The 19,727-nt window shown below is 36.8% G+C and overlaps 1 protein-coding gene and 1 pseudogene across 7 annotated transcripts in view; one reads left to right on the top strand and one right to left on the bottom strand.

Annotated features, from left to right (window-relative positions):
• LARP4 (La ribonucleoprotein 4) overlaps positions 1 to 19,727 on the top strand; it is a 71,839-nt gene that overhangs the window by 38,446 nt on the left and 13,666 nt on the right. For all 7 annotated transcript variants that reach the window (XM_020908158.2, XM_020908156.2, XM_020908160.2 and 4 more), the window contains 4 exons: positions 5,942 to 6,052; positions 6,783 to 6,836; positions 17,824 to 18,036; positions 18,215 to 18,348. In XM_020908158.2, coding sequence (XP_020763817.1) covers positions 5,942 to 6,052; positions 6,783 to 6,836; positions 17,824 to 18,036; positions 18,215 to 18,348 — 512 coding nt within the window. The remainder of the gene's footprint in view (positions 1 to 5,941; positions 6,053 to 6,782; positions 6,837 to 17,823; positions 18,037 to 18,214; positions 18,349 to 19,727) is intronic.
• Positions 16,091 to 16,575, bottom strand: LOC110146990 (large ribosomal subunit protein uL24-like; annotated as a pseudogene).

Raw genomic sequence — 19,727 nt, 5'->3', positions numbered from 1 at the left:
CAGTAAATCCAGAAATGGAGAGTGACCTGGTGGCCTCGTGGTTAGGATTCAGGGCTTTCATGGCCATGACCTGGGTTCAATCTCTGGTTAGGGGACTGAGGTCCCGCAAGCCATGTAGTTTGGCAAAATAAAATGAATTTAAATAAAAATCAAAATAAACAAAATTTAAAAAGCATTCAGTAGGTGTTCTATTTTTAAAAATCCAAAAATAGATCCTTTTATGTAATAATATATTGTAATAGCATTTATTTAATAATCAGATGCTACCAACTCTTATACTATAGTTATTTAAAGCCTAAGACTTTTTGTTTTGATTTACAAATAAAGTAACTGAGCCTTGGAATGGTTAAATAAGACATGGACTGTTTTAAGTTATAGAATCTGGATTCAAACTTTAACCTTCCTGTTTCCAAAACCCATGTTTTTTAAGCCATGGAGCTTCACTCTGAGTTGTCATGTTAAGGATAAATTAGAGATGAGGAGGGTTAATCAGTAACTGATATGGTAATTGATTAACCATTTTAAAAAGAATTTTTAGACCCTTGTCACCTGTTTGACACATAAGTAGTTAATCTTTTTGCCTGAAGTCATTCAGTATTAAATTTCCAAAAGGATGATTTTCTAAACTTAGAAGCAGTGAGAGAAATTAGAAAAGAAACTGTCACTAGATAGATCTTGGATTTTAAATTATGAATTATATGTCAGAAGTAACAAATTGAATGGAAAATTGCAGAAAGGAAGAATATTTGCAATATTAAGAAAAAATTTCAAGTGTATCAGAAACTGCCCGAATTTGAATTCCAGCATTTTTGTTTACTAGCTCTGTGACCTGGGATAAGGTACATAATCTCTTTTTGTGTTTGCCACAGTTTCCTCATCTATTAAATGGAATAATACATGAGTGCTATGTCACGTCAGTCCTGTCCAACTCTTTGCCACTCTATGGACGGTAGCCTGCCAGGCTCCTCTGTCCATGGGATTCTACAGGAAAGAATACTGGAGTGGGTAGCCATTCCCTTCTCTCAGGGATCTTCTGTTTTCTATATTGGCAGGCACATTCTTTACCACTAGTGCCACCTGGGAAGCCCAAATGGGAAATTTGTTGTTTAGTCACTCAGTTGTGGCTGACTCTTTGCTACCCCATGGACAGCAAGCAGCATACCAGGCTTCCCTGTCCTTCACCATCTCCCAGAGCTTGCTCAGATTCATATCCATTGAGTTTGTGATGCCATCTAACCATCTTGTCCTCTGTCGTCCCTTTCTTCTCCTGCTGTCAGTCTTTCCCAGCATCAGAGTCTTTTCCTATAATTGGCTCTTTGCATCAGCTGGCCACAGTACTGAAGCTTCAGCTTCAGCATCAGTCCTTCAATGAATATTCAGGACTGATTTCCCTTAGGATTGACTGGTTTGATCTTGCATTCCAAGGGACTCACAAGAGTCTTCTCCAACACCGCAGTTCAAAAGCATCAATTCTTCGCTGCTCAGCTTTCTTTATGGTCCAATTCTCATATCCATACTTGACTACTGGAAAACAATAACTTTGACTGTATGGACCTTTGTTGTCAAAGTAATGTCTCTACTTTTTAATACACTCTCCAGGTTTGTCGCAGTTTTTCTTCTAAGGAGCAAACGCCTTTTAATTTCATGGCTGCAGTCACCATCCGCAGTAATTTTGGAGCCCATGAAAATAAAGCCTGTCACTGTTTCCATTGTTTCCCCATCTATTTGCTGTGAAGTGATGGGACCGGATGCCTTGATCTTCGTCTTTTGAATGTTGAATTTTAAGCCAGCTTTTGCACTCTTGTCTTTCACCTTCATCAAGAGGCTCTTTAGTTCCTCTTCACTTTCTTCCATAAAGGTGATGTCATCTGCATATCTGAGGTTATTGATATTTCTCCTAGCAATCTTGATTGCAGCTTGTGCTTCATCCAACCAGATGTTTCACATAATGTACTCTGCATGTAAGTTAAATAATCAGGGTGATGTTATATAGCCTTGATGTACTCCTTTCCCAATTTGGAACCAATCCATTGTTCCATGTCCAGTTCTAACTATTGCTTCTTGTCCTGCAGACAGATAGTTCTCAGAAGGCAGGTAAGGTGGTCTGGAATTCCCACCTCTTTAAGAAATTTGCAGTTTGTTGTGACCCACACAGTCAAAGGCTTTAGTGTAGTCATTGAAGCAGAAGTAGATGTTTTTCTTGAATTCTCTTGCTTTTTCTATGATCCAGCAAATTTTGGCAGTTTGAACTCTGGTTCCTCTGCCTTTTCTAAATCTGACTTGTACATCTGGAAGTTTCTCAGTTCACATACTGTTGAAGCCTAGCTTGAAGGATTTTGAGCATTAACTTTCTAGCATGTAAAACGAGTGCAGTTATGCAGTGGTTTGAACATTCTTTGACATTGCCGTTCTTTGGGATTGGAATGAAAAGTGACCTTTTGCGATCATGTGGTCATTGCTGAGTTTTCCAGTTTGTTGGGATATTGAGTGCAGCACTTTAGCAGCAGCATCTTTTAGTTGCAGTTGAAATAGTTCAACTGGAATTCCATCTCCTCCACTAGCTTTGTTGATAGTGGTGCTTCCTAAGGCCCAAACTTCACACTCCAGGATGTCTGGCTTTAGGTGAGTGATCACATCATCAGGGTTATCTGGGTCATTAAGATCTTTTTTGTATAGTTCTATATATTCTTGCCACCTCTTAATATCTTCTGCTTTTATTAGGTCCATACCATTTCTGTGCTTTATTGTGCCCATCTTTGCAGGAAATGTTCCTTTGGTATCTCTGATTTTTTTAAAGAGATCTCTAGTCTTCCCCAGTCTGTTGTTTTCCTCTACTTCTTTTCATTGTTCACTTAGGAAGGCTTTCTTATCTCTCTTTGCTATTCTTTGAAACTCTGCATTCAGAGTTCCAAATGGGATAGTAGTAACCAGTGAAATTGTGAGAATTGAGTTATTATATAAAGAGCTTTGAGCAATACTTGGTACATTAGCCATTGTTATTATTTCTGTAGTTATTATAATTCATATTCTGCATACTTAAAAGTGCTTATACAGATGAAAAACAGCAGATAAAGAAAGCAACACACTATTCATTAAAAGAAAAAAGTAAAGTAAGTACAGATGACTAGCCAGAGAGGGTTGATCTTGGCAGTAGTCCCTAAAATTCAAATTAAATTGAGGAGATTTGGATGAAGACCTGAAAGACTGCTGTCAGGTAGAATAAATTCTGATTTGTTTATATCCAGATTTCTTATACTTGGGAAAGTAAATCTGTGAATATTATTCTTTCTAAAGAATGATAAAAGGATAAAAATAATAGATTATGTTAAGATTTAACTAAATTCATTATACTATTTAAAGGAACTGGAAATATCTGAAGAATATTGATAAATTTTTGAAGGTAGAAATCAATGGGTGGCAGTCTAATAAAATCTGTCACTGCTTCCACTTTTTCTCCATCTGTTTGCCATGAAGGGACTGGATGCCATTATCTTAGTTTTTTGAATGTTGAGTTTTAAGCCAGCTTTTTCACTCTCCTCTTTGACCATCATCAACAGGATCTTTAGTTCCTCTTTACTTTCTTCCAGTAGAGTGGTATCATCTGCATATCTGAGGTGGTTTATAATTCTCCTGGCAATCTTGCATGCAAAGGCTTTAGCGTAGTCAGTGAAGCAAAAGTAGATGTTTTTCTGGAATTCCCTTGCTTTCTCTATGTTCTGGTGTATGTTGTCAGTTTGATGGGGTTCCTCTTCCTTTTCTAAACCCAGCTTGTACATCTGGAAGTTCTCAGTTCACATATGCTGAAGCCTAGCTTAAAGGATTTTGAGTATAACTTACTATCATGAGAAATAAGCGCAGTTGTATGGTGGTTTGTACATACTTTGAACACTGACCTTCTTTGAGGTTGGAATGAAAACTGACCTTTTCCAGTCCTGTGGCCACTGCTGAGTTTTCCAAATTTGTTGACTTATTGAATGCAGCACTTTTAGCAAGCAGCATCTTTTAGGATTTGAGATGGTTCAGCTTGAATTCCAGCACCTTCACTAGCCTCATTTGTAGTAATGCTCCCTAAGGCCCACTTGACTTCACATCCCAGGATGTTGGATTCTAGGTGAGTGACCAGACCATTGTGATTATTATCTTCATTAAGACCTTTGTTGTATAGTTCTTCTGTGTATTCTTGTCACCTCTTTTTAATCTCTTTTACTTCTGTTAGATGCTTACCATCTGTCCTTTATCGTGCCCATCCGTTCATGAAATGTTCTTTTATATCTCCAGTTTTCTTAAAGAGATCTCTAGTCTTTCCCATTCTATTGTTTTCCCTGTACTTCTTTGCACTGTTAACTTAAAAAGGGCTTCTTATCTCTCCTTGTTATTCTCTAAAACTCTGTGTTCAGTTGGGTAAGTTTCCCTTTCTCTCTTAATTTTTGCTTGTATTCTTGGGCTCCAAAATCACTGCAGATGGTGACTGCAGCCATGAAATTAAAAGACGCTTACTCCTTGGAAGAAAAGTTATGACCAACCTAGACAGCATATTCAAAAGCAGAGACATTACTTTGCCAATAAAGGCCTGTCTAGTCAAAGCTATGGTTTTTCCAATAGTCATGTATGGTTGTGAGAACTGGTACTATAAAGAAAGCTGAGCACTGAAGAATTGATGCTTTTGAATTGTGCTGTTGGAGAAGACTCTTGAGAGTCCCTTGGACTGCAAGGAGATCCAACCAGTCCATCCTAAAGGAAATCAGTCCTGAATATTCATTGGAAGGACTGATGCTAAAGCTGAAACTCCAATACTTTGGCCACCTGATGCAAAGAACTGACTCATTGGAAAAGACCCTGATGCTGGGAAGGATTGAGGGTGGGAGGAGAAGGGGACGACAGAGGGTGAGATGGTTGGAGGGCATCACTGACTCAATGGACGTGAGTTTGAGTAAACTCCAGGAGTTGGTAATGGACAGGGAGGCCTGGCATGCTGCAGTCCATGGGGTTGCAAAGAGTTGGATACGACTGAGTGACTGAACTGAGCTGAACTGAACTTCCCTCAGCTATGAGTAAAGCCTGCTCAGACAGCCATTTTGCCTTCTTGCATTTCTTTTTCTTGGGGATAGTTTTGGTTACTGCCTCCTGTACAGTGTTAACAAACCTCTGTCCATAGTTCTTCAGGCATTCTTGTCTCCCAGGTCTCATCCCTTGAATCCATTTGTCACCTCCACTGTATGATCATAATGTATTTGATTTATGTCCTACCTGAATGGCCTAGTGGTTTTCTGTACTTTTTAAAATTTAAGCCTGATTTTTGCAATAGGGAGCTGATGATCTGAGTCACGTTCAGGTCCAGGTCTTATTTTTGCTGGCTGTATACATTTGCTCCATCTTTGGCTGTAAAGAATATAATCAATCTGATTTCGATACTGACCATTTGGTAATGTTCATGTGTAGGTGTCTCTTAGGTTGTTCGAAATGGGTGATTGCTGTGACCAGCACGTTCCCTTGACAGCACTCTTTGTTGCCTTGTCCTTCTTCATTTTGTGTTCCAAGGCCAAACTTGCCTGGAGAAATGCAGGAAAATACTTAGCACCTAGAAAATGCTAATCTAGTACCTTCTCCTTCCCCCCACCACTCCCTCCCCACTCCCATTTTTTAGATAGTGATAGGACTTCAGAGATTTTTCTTTAAGGAAGATTTAGCTTGCCATTAGGATGGAAATAATTTTTCAGTTTTACTGATTATAAAATAAATTTCCTTCCCTAAATCACGAACACAGTTTACACTATGACTGTGCATATTCTTCTTTTAGAGCATAATTCTACTCAACAGAAAAATGGGTAGAAGATATAAACCGTTACTAAGTAAAGAAATAGAAAGGACCAAAAGACATGAAGAGGAAAAACTGCCTATGATTGATATATTTTTAGGATTAACTGAAGTTTTTCATTTTTAGGAAGTAAAAGCTTTGTTTAAAAATGAAAACTGCCCCAAGGTGATAAGCTGTGAGTTTGCGCACAATAGCAACTGGTATATCACTTTCCAGTCAGACACGGATGCACAACAGGTGAGAAGAAAGCTTTTCTTTTGATTTGAACTGCTGGTGGTAAAAGAGATAGTGTATATTTTAATTGAAAAAAATTTGTGCTTAGAATAATGTTTATCAAGACTTCGGAGAACTTTGTTCACCTTTTTGGTTTTGCTTTCTAATTGGTTTCCTTTCTGATGATCTTCCTAAAGCTTTGTTTCAACATAAGAACAGTTTCCTATCAATAAAAAATTAGCACACAGTTTTCAAATTAACATGTACTCAGTAGCTAGTATTTCTGTTACATACTAGGCCGCAATATATATAACTTCTGATTCTTGGAATTTTGACATAATGATATTACTCTTAATTGTTACCATGTTTTATATAAAGATAGGTAAAATTACTTTGAAACAAAAATTTATATAATAACGTTTTTAAGTCACTCACAGATTTGTCTTAATTCTTCATCTTAGAAGGCTCTCTGAACCTATTTTAAAATTGATACATAGTGATATTTTGGGTCTTTTCTGAATTTTGTACATTTTATCTATAGTGATCCATAGTAGTTATTGCATAATAGATGTTAACTGTAGCCGAGGTCTCAACATTTCTGCTTTTTCATTTCCTATCATCTGCATAATGGGATCACCTTCAGAATTTTTTATAGTTTAGAGATAGTTGGTAATATTAAACCTCTCAATAGAATAATGATTGCTTTAATGAAATATTTGAATGCTAATGAAAGTTCCTTTCTGCTTTGTAACAGGCTTTTAAATACTTAAGAGAAGAAGTTAAGACATTTCAGGGCAAGCCAATCATGGTAAGAAACATTTGTAAGTAGTCCAGTTTCAGACAAGAAGGTTTTTGTTGTCTGTTAACAAAGATGAATGACATTTAATAAATCACATAGTTTAAAGAAATTTCTGACTCATATGAAATGCTATTTCAGAAAATTAGTTGATAGAACATTAAAATACTTTCTAAACAGCAGTAACTTCTGAAAGTGTAACTTCAGACAGCTTGAAGTTTTAGTTAGATGCTGATTGACAACGTGTAAGATAATTGTAGATCTCAAAAGTTAGGAGCAAGAATGAGTTTTTAGCAACGAAGTTGAGAAACAGTCCCCATTTCCAACCTCATTTCAGTTAACTGCATCTGTGCTAATACTCAGCTATTTGAGAACCTGGAAGTTGTCATTGATGATACTTGGCTCACTGTTTACATGTCTAATCTGTTCTTACAAAATCTACTTCAAAACTTCTTTCAGTCATTATTGCCATTGTTTAGGCTTGAGGGATTAGAATAGCCTTTTATTTATTTATTTATTTATTTTTAGAATAGCCTTTTAACTATTATGCCTTCCGCTTTTCCCTCCTTAAAGCCCATACTCCACATTATTACCAAACCTACCATCTAAGATAGATTCCTAAACATGCACTTACTTTGACAAGCTCCACATTCCCTGTGTAATATGTAATTATTGTTTGTAAGTGTGGTGTGTTGTTCTTACTCTTATTTAGTTCTTAACTGTATGTCAGTGTCTATTCTAAGCATGGTGTGTGTGTAGACTCATTTAATTTTTACAGGAACCTAGTAAGGTGGGTACTCTCCTTTTTACTGGTAAAGAAAGTGAGGCCTGAGAGTCACCCACCCAGTTCCACGTAACTAGTAAGTGAAAGAACCAAAGTAAGAGAAGCTTACATTTATTAAGAGGTTGTGTCTCAGATACTGTTCTAAGAACATGACATATTAAATCTCACTACTGCTGTATTATTACTTTCCATGGTGGTATTACTTTCCGTATTACGAATGAAGGTATCTGCCAGTTGTCATTCTAGTTCCTCTGCCTGTAATGCTCTTCTCCTTATTTCCTTTCCCTGCTTGAGGCTGTTAGGATATTCCCCGAGGCCTTCTAACAACTGCAAAGTTTTATATGTCAGGTTTAGGTCTTTGATACATCTGGAATTAACTTCATATATAGTATAAGACAGGGATCTAGTTTCATTTTCCCCTCATTTATAGAAAGGCAGTTGTGTTAGCACTTATTAAGTGGTCTGTCCTTCCACAAGTTGTGTGTAATGTTGCATCTATCCTATATATCTCTAGTTGTCTTAATTACCATAGATTTCTAACATCCTTTTCTCCTTGTACAAAGTCTTCCTCCTTGTGCTTTTTTAGAATTATCTTGAGTATTACTTTTCCATATGAATTTTAGGATGTTTGTCTAATAATAACAACCAACCAAACAAAAACCTTATTGGAATTAATGGGATTACATTTAATTATTTGATTAAGTTGGGGACATTTGGCAGTTTTACCCTGAATTATTCATTATTGTGGTAACTTTATTATATTTTCTCTATTCAAGTCTGTTGTATTTCTTATTTCCTTAAAGAAATTTTTACTGCTTTTTTCCCCTCTCGTTGGTAACTTAGTGATTTTTTTCCAAAAATGTTTTCATTTGTAACAGCCTTGCTGAACTCCTTAGATCTATTAGTTTGTTGGGCCTTTTGGATTACTTGCTTGATAGATCTTACCAATAAATAATCACTATTTTGATTATTCCTTATACCTCCTGTATCTTATAGCTTATTGCTTTAGCTGCGATCTCAGGTTTAGTGGTAAATTTGTCCCTTCGTTCCTTCCTTTCTTTCATTATAAATAGTTTTCTTCTTTCTCTGCCATTTTGGTTTTCATCTATGGTTCTTTTGATTATCCATCACATCATCCATGGGGTTGCAAAGAGTCAGACATGACTGAGCGACTGAACAACAACAACAAAGCAGTATTCTTGCTAGGAGAGTCACATTAATTTTTATATCATTCATTAAAACCAGATGACCTTGCACCCAGAAAGACACATGCGGGAGCAAGAAATTGTATGTTCCAGGCCTTGATGCTATTTTCAGCCATACATCCTTTGATCTGGGCATGTCATTTACCCCTAAGGTCTTGGTTTGTTTCTTTGAAGTGTGCATGCTTTTCATTTCTGAAGTTCTCTGGTTCAAAAGCAGTGATCTTGGAGGACAAAAGGATTCAGTGAACAATGCTTGCCCTCCTGTGCTGTGGATAATTTCATTAAGAGGCAGTACTTCCTGTTTTAATTGAGCTTTTATGACTGAGAATATTGTTTTATTTGGATTTCATATAAATTGTATATATTATAGAATATGTATATAGTATATATGTTTGCTTCTATATATATTTCTATTGCATATTTACTGTTTCAGAATTTTTAGCTGTGAAAGTAATACTTGTATGTGGTAAGAAGGTCAAGTGATTCATAGTAAATTAATTAATTAAATCTCCCTCTCAGATTCCTCTAGTCATTTTCCCTATAGGTAATATGAGAGAGCAGGTTTTTCTGCATGCCTTATAGAGATCTTTTTTGTGTCTCTCTTTATGGGAATAGAAATGTACAGTGTATATACATCTGTTGTTTTTTCATAGTAGATCCTCAGGATCTTTTCATTCACCATTGTTTCTGTTATACATACAATATTATTCGTGTATATCATGATTTAATCATTTATCTCATGGAAAAACATTAAGTTGTTGTTCTGTTTACAGATAATTTATAATGTGTGCTTTCTGAAAATTTTTTTTATTATTGTGATAAAATATGCATACATGCAATTTGCCATTTTTAAGTGTACAGCTCAGTGGCATTTAGTACATTCACATCACTGTACAATCGTTACTGGTATTTTTCAGAACAAAAACTCTGAAACAAAGTTCCCAAACATCCCAGCCTCCCAAATAAAAATGCTATACCCATGAAACAACAACTTCCCATTCTTCCCAGCTGCTGGTAAAACTCCCCTTCTAGTCTCTTGTCTTTCTGAATTTACCTGTTTTAGATGCCACAGACAAATGGAAATATGTGATATTTGTTCTTTTGTGTCTGGCTTATTTCACTTAGGATAATGTTTTCAAGCTTCATCTATATGGAGCATGTATCAGAACTTTATTTTTGTGTGTGTGTGTGTGTGTTTTATAATCCATTTCTCTTTTTTAAAGATTTTTTTTTTCAAAAAATTTATTTTTGATTGAAGGATAATTGCTTTACAATACTGTGTTGGTTTCTGCCATACAGCAACATGAATCAGCCATAGGTATAGAACTTCATTACTTTTTATTTGATGAATAATATTCCACTGTGTGTATATACCACATTTCTTGTATCCATTATCTATTGAAAGATGCTTGGGTTGCTTCCATCTTTGGATTATTGTAAACAATGCTGCATAACTATCTGTTTGAGTTCCCATATGTACTGGGAATTACTGGGTAACATGATAATTATATGTTTAACATATTGAGGAGTGCATAACTGTTTTCCGGAGAAACTGTATCCTTTTACATTCCCACCAGCAATAGAGGAGGATTCAAATTTTTCTACATCCTTGCCAACACTTATTTTTGCCTTTTTGATAAAGCCAGTGGGTAAAAGTGGAATCTTATTATGCTTTTGGGTTTCATTTTCCTAGTGACACAAGATATTGGGCATGTTTTCCTGGACTTCTTTGACATTTTTATGTCATTTTTGAAGAAATATGTATTCAGGTCCTTTGACCATTTTTATTTTCTTTTGTAAAAATATTTTTAAATTTATGACTGTATTGGGTCTTAATTGCAGCACGTGAGATCTTTGTTGCAATACGCGGACTTCTCTCTAGTTGTGGTGTGCAGGTTTAGTTGCCTGGCAGCATGTAGGATCTTAGTTTTCCAATCAGGGATGGAACCTGCATCTCCTGCATTGGGAGGCAGATTCTTAACCAGTAGACCACCAGGGAGGTCTACTGGTTATAAAACATAAACCCATGTTTTATATTGGGTTATTTGTTTTTTTATTGATTTGTACCAGATCTTTATATATTCTGAATATTAACCTCTGGTCAGATATATGATCTGCAAGTATTTTTTCCCATTTTGTAGTTTACCTTTTGACTCTCTTCAAGTGTCCTTTGAAACACAAAAGTTTGTAATTTCTGTGAAGTTCAATTTTTTTGTTGTATGTGCTTTTGGTGTCATACATCAAAAATCATTGCCAAATCCAAGATCATGAAATGTTAACCCTATGTTGGGTTTTTATGATTTAGCCTTTTCTTTCTATTTATTTTTTTAAAAATTTATTTTTATTTTTGGCTGCACTGGGTGTTAGTTGCTGCACGCAGGAACGGGGGCTATTCTCTTTTGCATTACTCGGTCTTCTCATTGCAGTGGCTTCTCTTGTTCAGAACATGGAATCTAGGGTGTGGGGGCTTCAGCAGTTGTGGCACGCAGGCTGTAGCGCACAGACTCAGTGGTTGTTGCACAAGGGCTTAGTTGCCCTGCAGCGTGTGGAATCTTCCCAGACTGAAGACTGAACCTGTGTCCCCGGCAGCTCACAGGTGGATTCTTAACCACTGGACCAACAGGGAAGTCTCTAGAACTTTTAAAATTGGAGTCAGTCTTCTCAAGCTTTGCCACCACTTTAACAACTAAGTTTATATAATATTTAAATCCTTTCTTATCGTTTCAACAGTCTTCCACCATCTTCATCAGAAGTAGATTCCATCTCAAGAAACCACTTTCTTTCTTCATCCATAAGAAGCAACTCCTTTTTTGTTCAAGTTTTTTTATGAGATCAGAGCAATCCAGTTCCATCTTCAGCTCTATTTCTAATTCTAGTTCTCTTGCTGTTTATACCACATTCACAGTTAACTTCTTCCAGTAAACTTGAGTCTTGAACTGCTCAGTTAGCCATGAAAGTTGGAATTAGCTTCTTTTAAACTCCTATTCATGTTGGTATTTTGCCTTCTTTCAATGAATAATCTTAATGGCATCTATAATGGTGAATCCTTTCCAGAAAATTTTTAATTGATTTTGCCCATCTCCATTAAAGAAATCATTATCTCTGGCAACTACTCTATAGCCTTAGGAAATGTATAGTAAAATATAGTAAAACTTATATAATTAAGTCTTGAAAGCCAAAGTTTCTCCTTGATCCATGGGCTATAGAATGAATGTTATGTTAGCAGGCATGAAAACAACATAAACCCCATCATATATCTTCCTTAGAGCTCTTGGGTGACCAGGTGCATTGTCAGTGAGTAGTAATATTTTGGAAGGAATCTTTTTTTACTGAGCAGTAGATCTCAGCAGTAAGCCTAAAATATTTAGTAAACCATGTTGTTAACAGTTGTGCTGTCTTCTAAGCTTTGTTGTTTCATTGATAGAACATAGGCATAGTTTGGTTCAGTCACTCAGTCTTGTCCAACTCTTTGTGACCTGATGGACTGCAGCACACCAGGCTTCCCTGTCCATCACCAACTCCTGGGGCCTCCTCAAACTCATGTCCATCGCATTGGTGATGCCATCCAACCATCTCATCCTGTTGTTCCCTTCTCCTCCTGCCTTCAATCTTCCCCAGCATCAGGGTCTTTTCAAATGAGTCAGTTCTTTGCATCAGGTGACCAAAGTATTGGAGTTTTAGCTTCAGCATCAGTCCTTCCAGTGAGTATTCAGGACTGATTTCCTTTAGGATGGACTGGTTGGATCTCACTGCTGTCCAAGAAACTCTCAAGAGTCTTCTCCAACACCACATTTCAGAAGCATCAATTCTTCAGTGCTCAGCTTTCTTTATAGTCCCAATTCTCACAACCATACATGACTACTGGAAAAACCATAGCTTTGACTAGACGGACCTTTGTTGGCAAAGGTGTATATGTTAATGTATATATATGTGTAAATGTGTATATGTTAATCCCAAACTCTGCTTTTAAATGTGTCTCTGTTTTTAAATATGCTGTCTAGGTTGGTCATAGCTTTTCTTCCAAGGAGCAGCAAGTGTCTTTTAATTTCATGGCTGCAGTCACCATCTACAGTGATTTTGGAGCCCCCAAAAATAAAGTCTGTCACTCTTTCCATTGTTTGCCCGTCTATTTCCCATGAAGTGATGGGACCAAATGCCATAATCTTCGTTTTCTGAATGTTGAGTTTTAAGCCAACTTTTTCACTTTCATCAAGAGGCTCCTTAGTTCTTCTTTGCCATAGTGGGTTTAGCATAATTCTGAAGGGTCAAAGGATTTTTGGAATGGTTAATGTGCATTGGCTTCAAGTTTAGTCACTGACTGCACTGTCCCCTACCAAGAGAGTCAGCCTGTCCTTCTAAGCTTTGAAATCTTGAAGCCAGGCATTGACTTATCTTCTCTAGCTATGAAAGTCCTAAGGTATTGGAAAGTTTTTTATTACTTATTTTAGGTAGATATTCTGGATAACTTGGTGCGGCTTCTGCATCAGCCCTTGATCCTTCACCTCACACTTTGATGTTACAGAGATGGCTTCTTTCATTAACCTCATGAACCAGTCTCTGCTATCTTCAAACTTTTCTTTTGTAGCTTCCACATCTCTCTTAGCTTTCACAGAACTGAAGAGAATTAGGGTCTTGCTCTGGATTTGTCTTTTGCTTGAGGGAATGTTGTGACTGGTTTGATCCTCTATCCAGATCACTGAAACTTTTCCACATACAGCTATTTGGCTTTCTTATCATTTGTGTGTTCACTGGAGTAGTTCTCATTTCTTTCAAGAACTTTCTTTGCATGTACAACTTGACTTAATTGTTTGGCACAAGAAGCCTAGCTTTTGGCCTTTTTTGGCTTTCATCATGCCTTTCTCACTAAACTTGTTTCTGGGGACTTCCCTGGAGGTTCAATGGCTAAGACTTCATGCTCCCAGTGCAGGGGCCCAGGTTCTATCCCTGATCAGGAAACTAGATTCCACATGCCACAACTAAGAGTTTGCATACCACAAGTAAGACCAGGAACAACCAAATAAATAATTTAAAAACCATTTCTAGTTTTTTATTTAAAGTAAGAGAGCTGTGACTCTTCCTTTCACTTGAATATTTAGAGGCTATTTTAGGATTATTAACTGACCTGGTTTCAATATTGTTGTATCTCAGGGAATAGGGTGATCCAGGGAGAGATTGAGAATAGGAAAACTATCCATTGGTAGAGTAGCCAGAACACACACATTTATTGATTAAGTTTGTCACCTTATATTAGCATGGTTTGTGGTATCCCAAAACAATTAGAATAGTAACATCAGAGATCACAGATCACCATAACAAGTTTAACAATAATGACAAAATGAGAAATATTGCAAGAGTTACCAAAATGTCATACAGAGACACTCCCCATAATTAGAGAAAGCCCACTTGCAGCAATGAAGACCCAATGCAACCAAAAATAATTAAAAAAAAAAAATTGGACCTTTATTTTATACACTTGAAGCTAATATAATATTATGAATCAGCTCTTAACAATGTGAGCAAATGCTGATGGAAAAATTGTACCAATTGACTTGCTCAATGCAGGCCTAACACAAACCCTTATTTTGCAAAAATAGTACAAAACAAAAACAAACAAAACTGTAATATTTGGGAAGCACAATAAAGCAAAGTGCAGTAAAAGTATAGTATGCCTGTACTGCAACTTGATTATCTAGTTACTTGTTCTTAGACATCTTTGTTCCTTGCTTACATCATTTTTTAGTGGACTGTCCTTTTAAATCTGTTTTCTATCTTTGAAAAATTTAGTGATGGGACTTCCTGGTGGTTCAGTGGTTAAGACTTTATGCTTCCACTGGAGGGCACAGGTTTGATCCCTGGTTGGGGAACTAAGATCCCACATGCCACACAGCATGACCAAAAAAGCAGCAAGCCTCTAGGTAGGGAATGCCTTGATGGTTTAGTGGTTGGAACTTCATGCTTCCATTTCAGGGGGCACGGGTTCAGTCCCTGGTTGGGGAACTAATATCCCACAAACTGCAGGCAGAGTCCATAATAATATAAATCAAAATTTATTATTTGTGTGTGTGTGTGTGTATATATGTATATATACACACACTCAAACTTTCTGTTTTTCAAATTAATCTATTATTTTTGTTTGTACTGGGTCTTTGTTGCTACAAGTGGGCTTTTTGTAGCTGCAGTGAGCGGGGGCTACTCTTCATTGTGGTGCATGAGCTTCTGATTGCTGTGGCTTCTCTTATTGCGGAGCACAGGCTCTGGGCCCACAGGCTTCAGTAGTTGACAGCATGCAGGCTCAGTAGTTGTGGCGTACAGGCCCTTAATTGCTCCATGGCATGTAGAATCTGCCCAGGCAAGGGATCCAACCTGTGTACTCTGCTTTGGCAGGCAGATTCTTTACCACTGTACAACCAGGGAAGTTAGCTGTGTGTGTGTGTGTATATACATATAGTGTTAAAATACCTACAAAATTTACCATCTTAACTATTTTAATTTCATTTAATAGTTCAGTAATAGTAAACATATTATCTTTGTTGAACAGCCATCACCACCATTCATTCTCATAACTCTTTTCTTCTTGTAAAACTGAAGCTTTGTGCCTGTTAATAACTCCCCTTTTCCCCCTCCTCCAGCCCCTGACAACTACCTCAGCCTATATTTGATTACTTACCTCATATAAATAAATCATATAGTATTTGTCTCCTTGTGATTGGCCTATTTCACTTAATATTGTGTCTTCAAGGTTCATCCATGTAGCATATTAAAAGTTTTCCTCCTTTCTAAGGTTGTATTTATATAACAGAATTTGCTTATCCATTCACCTGTTGATAGACACTTGGGTTTGCTTCCATATTTTAGCTCGTGTGAGTAATGCTGTTATGAATCATGGGTGTACAAATACCTCTTCAAGATTCTGCTTTGAGTTCTTTTGTAAATATACCCAAAAGTGGAATTGCTGGATCATATGGTAATTCTATCTTCAACTTTTTGAGGGCCTTCCATACTGTTTTCCACAGTAGCTGTACCATTTTATACTCCTACCAGCAGTGCACAAGGTTCCAGTTTCTCCATATCCTCTCCAACACTTCACTGTTTTCTATTTCTTATTAGTAGCCATCTTAGTGGATGTGACGTGGTATTGCTTTGTGGTTTCAGTTTATGTTCCTTCAGGAATTAGTGATGTTGAGTGTCTTTTCATATGCTTATTGTCCATTTGTGTATCTTTAGAGAAATGTGTATTCAAGTTCTCAGCCCACTTTTTAGTTGGCTAGTTGTATTCTTTTTTTTTTTTTTTTTTTTTTAACAGTTTTTAATGAAAGCTGTAGACAAGATTACTTTATTCCTGCATCTTCTCAATTGTTTCTTCCTTATATTTGCCCTTTTCCTTTCCTACTTGGCAAGATTTGGCTTTAGGTTCGAGGATCGTTTTGCGGTCTTTGTCCAGTTTTAGTCTGGTGGTAACCACCTTGCTGGGGTGAACGCCCACATGGACAGTTGCGCCATCAGCCTTCTCCCGCTGCACTCGTTCAGTGCAGATGCCGTGTTTCTTCCTGTAAACCTGGACTGCTCTGCCAGTTTGCTGCCCCTTGTAGTGCACCTGAACTTCCTCATCCTTTCGGATGGGCATGGATCGAACGTTGTACTTCTGTCTTAGCTCTTTAGAAAGAGGAGAAGATATAATTTTCCTGAGAATGTTGGAGGGCGCATTGAAATGCCTTTTTTGATTCTCGCTTCAGTCAGAAGTCACAAAGGGATTGAACTTCATTTTGGCCGCTGACGCTTCAGCGATAGTCACAGGAGGGAAGAGATCTGCAGGCTGTCAGTTATATTCTTAAGCATAGTTTTAACACCATCTTTGTCCTCTCTATTTCATGCAAATTGGTAGCTAGATCTAGAGACTTAATCAGAATTGGACTTGATTTTGGAGCAGCAGAGAGAACAAAAGAACATAGTATATGTCACTGTGTGTCTCTGGTATACTAGCTGTTGCTGATCATTGACTAGATACATTAATTCATTAAGGGGTGCTCTGTTGCTATTTCTGTTCTATATTTTTTCCATTTGTTACTCAAAATACTTTCCCTCATATTCATTACCCTTAGCTATGGGTTATATATGTGATGTATGATAAATGCCTGGTTCTAACTTTTATTACCAGTTTTCAAAATAATGTGTTGGTTCCCTTGTTGTTACTTAGTCACTAGGTCCTGTCAAACTCTTTTGCAACCCCATGAACTGTAGCCCGCCAGGCTCCTCTGTCCATGGGATTTCCCAAGCAAGAATACTAGAGTGGGTTGCCATTTCCTTCTCCAGGGAATCTTCCCAACCCAGGAATTGAACCTGAGTCTCCTGCATTGCAGGCAGATTCTTTACTGTCTGCACCATCAGGGAAGCCCCTTCAAAATGACCTTCAAAAACTACTGTTCAGATATTTTTTGTTTTTGAACATTTAAACATATTTGTTGTGTTTATTGTCCTTACTGATGAAGTGTGACCTCTTTGAGTCCTTTTGTTAGGGTATTTTTCAATGTTCCTTGCTTTCTAATGGGACGAGATATTCTAGGCTCCTATACATTTTCTGTAAAAAGGCTCTGGAGTCACCAGGTTACTTTTATTTATTTCCCTTTTTAAGGGTTGTACTGTTTTGAATGCCCATCATCAGTTTATCAGAGTATGTGTTTTGCCACAGCTTTTTCAGTAGAGTATGTTGTCAGATTTTTAGGCTTTTGCCAATTTTATAAGTGAGAAATATTAATTCCATTCTAATTGTGTTTCTCTGTGAGCAAGGTCTAGCATTTTTTCACATAAGAGCCACTTGCCTTTTTTCCCCTTGTTTTGATGAGTTGCAGTTAGTTTTAATATTTTGACTTTTATTATTTTACTTTGTTTATTGTATTGTATTTTCTGTGTAAAAGTTTTTAAAATGTTTTTAAAATGTAAATTAAATATATTTGTGAAAGTATACCCTTAATCCTTTGTGATTATATATTCTTTGTGTTCTTCTTGCTTTTAGGCAAGGATAAAAGCCATCAATACATTTTTTGCTAAGAATGGTTATCGATTAATGGATTCTAGTATGTATAGTCAGCCCATTCAAACTCAAGCACAGTATGCCTCACCGGTCTTTATGCAGCCTGTATATAATCCTCACCAACAGTACTCTGTCTATAGTATTGTGCCTCAGTCTTGGTCTCCAAATCCCGCACCTTACTTTGAAACACCGCTGGTAAGTGAGATCCTTAGAGAATATATAGTTTTTCACTGAAGCTGAAATTTGAAGAAATCAGAGTTAGAGTTCTTGTTTTATTTTGTTTTGTGTTGATGGTTGTTACTTTCTAGGCTTTAAATGGTGATAAGTATATTTAATACCCCAAATCAAATTAAACATTAAAATTTTTTTTTAGGCTCCCTTTCCCAATGGTAGTTTTGTGAATGGCTTTAATTCACCAGGATCTTATAAAACAAATGCTGCTGCTGCCGCTGCCGCTGCCGCCGCTGCTGCTACTGTAAATATGGGTCGACCATTCCAAAAAAATCGGTAAGGTAAAACATGATAGTTGGAATTTATTGTACATAATTCCCGGTAATTCTTACAGTCACTATGTGAATAGCAATGCTTATTTTCTAACACAATAAAAAGGGTCCCACCTCCCCCCTGAAAAAAAGTGTGTTAACAATTAATAAACACACTTTTACCTCAGAGTTGATAATGCATATAAAAAGGATTTGGGACTGAGATTATACACCAGTATATATATTGACCTTTTTTTTTTTAATAATAAAGAGAACAAAAAATTTTGTGGTAACAATATAAAATCTGGTTTCTAGGTACCATTTAATATGTTAACATTTTGGAGAATGAGTTTTTTGATGATAGAAATGTTAACTGATTTGAGTAATAAATACTGGGAGAGTGAGTTATTTATCGTTTTTAAGGATTGACTTGATTTCCACAAACTATGATGTGCTGAGTCAGTCATGTCTGACTCCTTGCGACCCCAAGGACTGTAGCCCGTCAGGCTCCTTTGTCTGTGGGGATTCTCCAGGCAAGAATACTGGAGTGGGTTGCCATGCCCTCCTCCAGGGGATCTTCCTGACCCAGGGAGCGAAGCCAGGTCTTCTACATTGTGGGTGGAGTCTTTACTGTCTGAGCCACCATGGAAGCCCATTCTTTACTGAGTCATGTCTAAAGTTCTGTTTTAAGGCCTTGACTTGTTATATCACTGTTAATTTTCATAACCCTGTAGATACAGTACTGTTTCTATTCAAAAGAAGAAATTTGAGAAATAAAAATGTTATATATCATGTCTAGAAGCATGTAGCCAGTAGCTTGCAGAGCCAAGATTTGAGTCCAGGCAGTTTGATTCCAAAGCCTACACTTAAACCATAGTATTCTGAATAAATTATTAAGAATCCAGAGTCTCAGTTGAGATTATCAACTGATAATCTCAGTAATTTAGTATATAATATGACTTTTGCCAGGGTGTAAGTAACCAAAGGAGAACGGGCTCAGATTTATTTAGTTGTTTAGATTTATTTAGTAGTTCACATCTATTATTTCTCTGCCTTATTTTGTGAGCCTCCTATGTTGTTTTTTGTTTCTAATTACTTCTGTTCAGTAATTTTTTTTTTCTTGCCAGAATGAGAATTCTCTTACTTGGTTCTTTTTGTCAAGGAGACCACATGTGGGGTATGGTTTTCCAAAATAGCTTTTAGGTACTTAATTCTTTTTTATAAGGTTTTTCTGAAACATGCTTCACTGAAGAAACAAGCCTTCCAGTATTAAAAAAATACTCTAGAAGCATTCATATGTACCACTCTCTAATAGTCACAGATTTTGTATTCACTTTTAACTGACACATTTGGTTTAAACATTTGAACATCTTTGTTGTTGTTTGCACCAGGAAGCTTGTAGAA

This window comes from Odocoileus virginianus, chromosome 24 (genome assembly GCF_023699985.2).
Source record: "Odocoileus virginianus isolate 20LAN1187 ecotype Illinois chromosome 24, Ovbor_1.2, whole genome shotgun sequence".
Taxonomy (NCBI): Eukaryota; Metazoa; Chordata; class Mammalia; order Artiodactyla; family Cervidae; genus Odocoileus; species Odocoileus virginianus.
The sequence above is the reverse complement of the archived record's forward strand: the minus strand, read 5'-3'. Positions and strand labels throughout refer to the sequence as shown.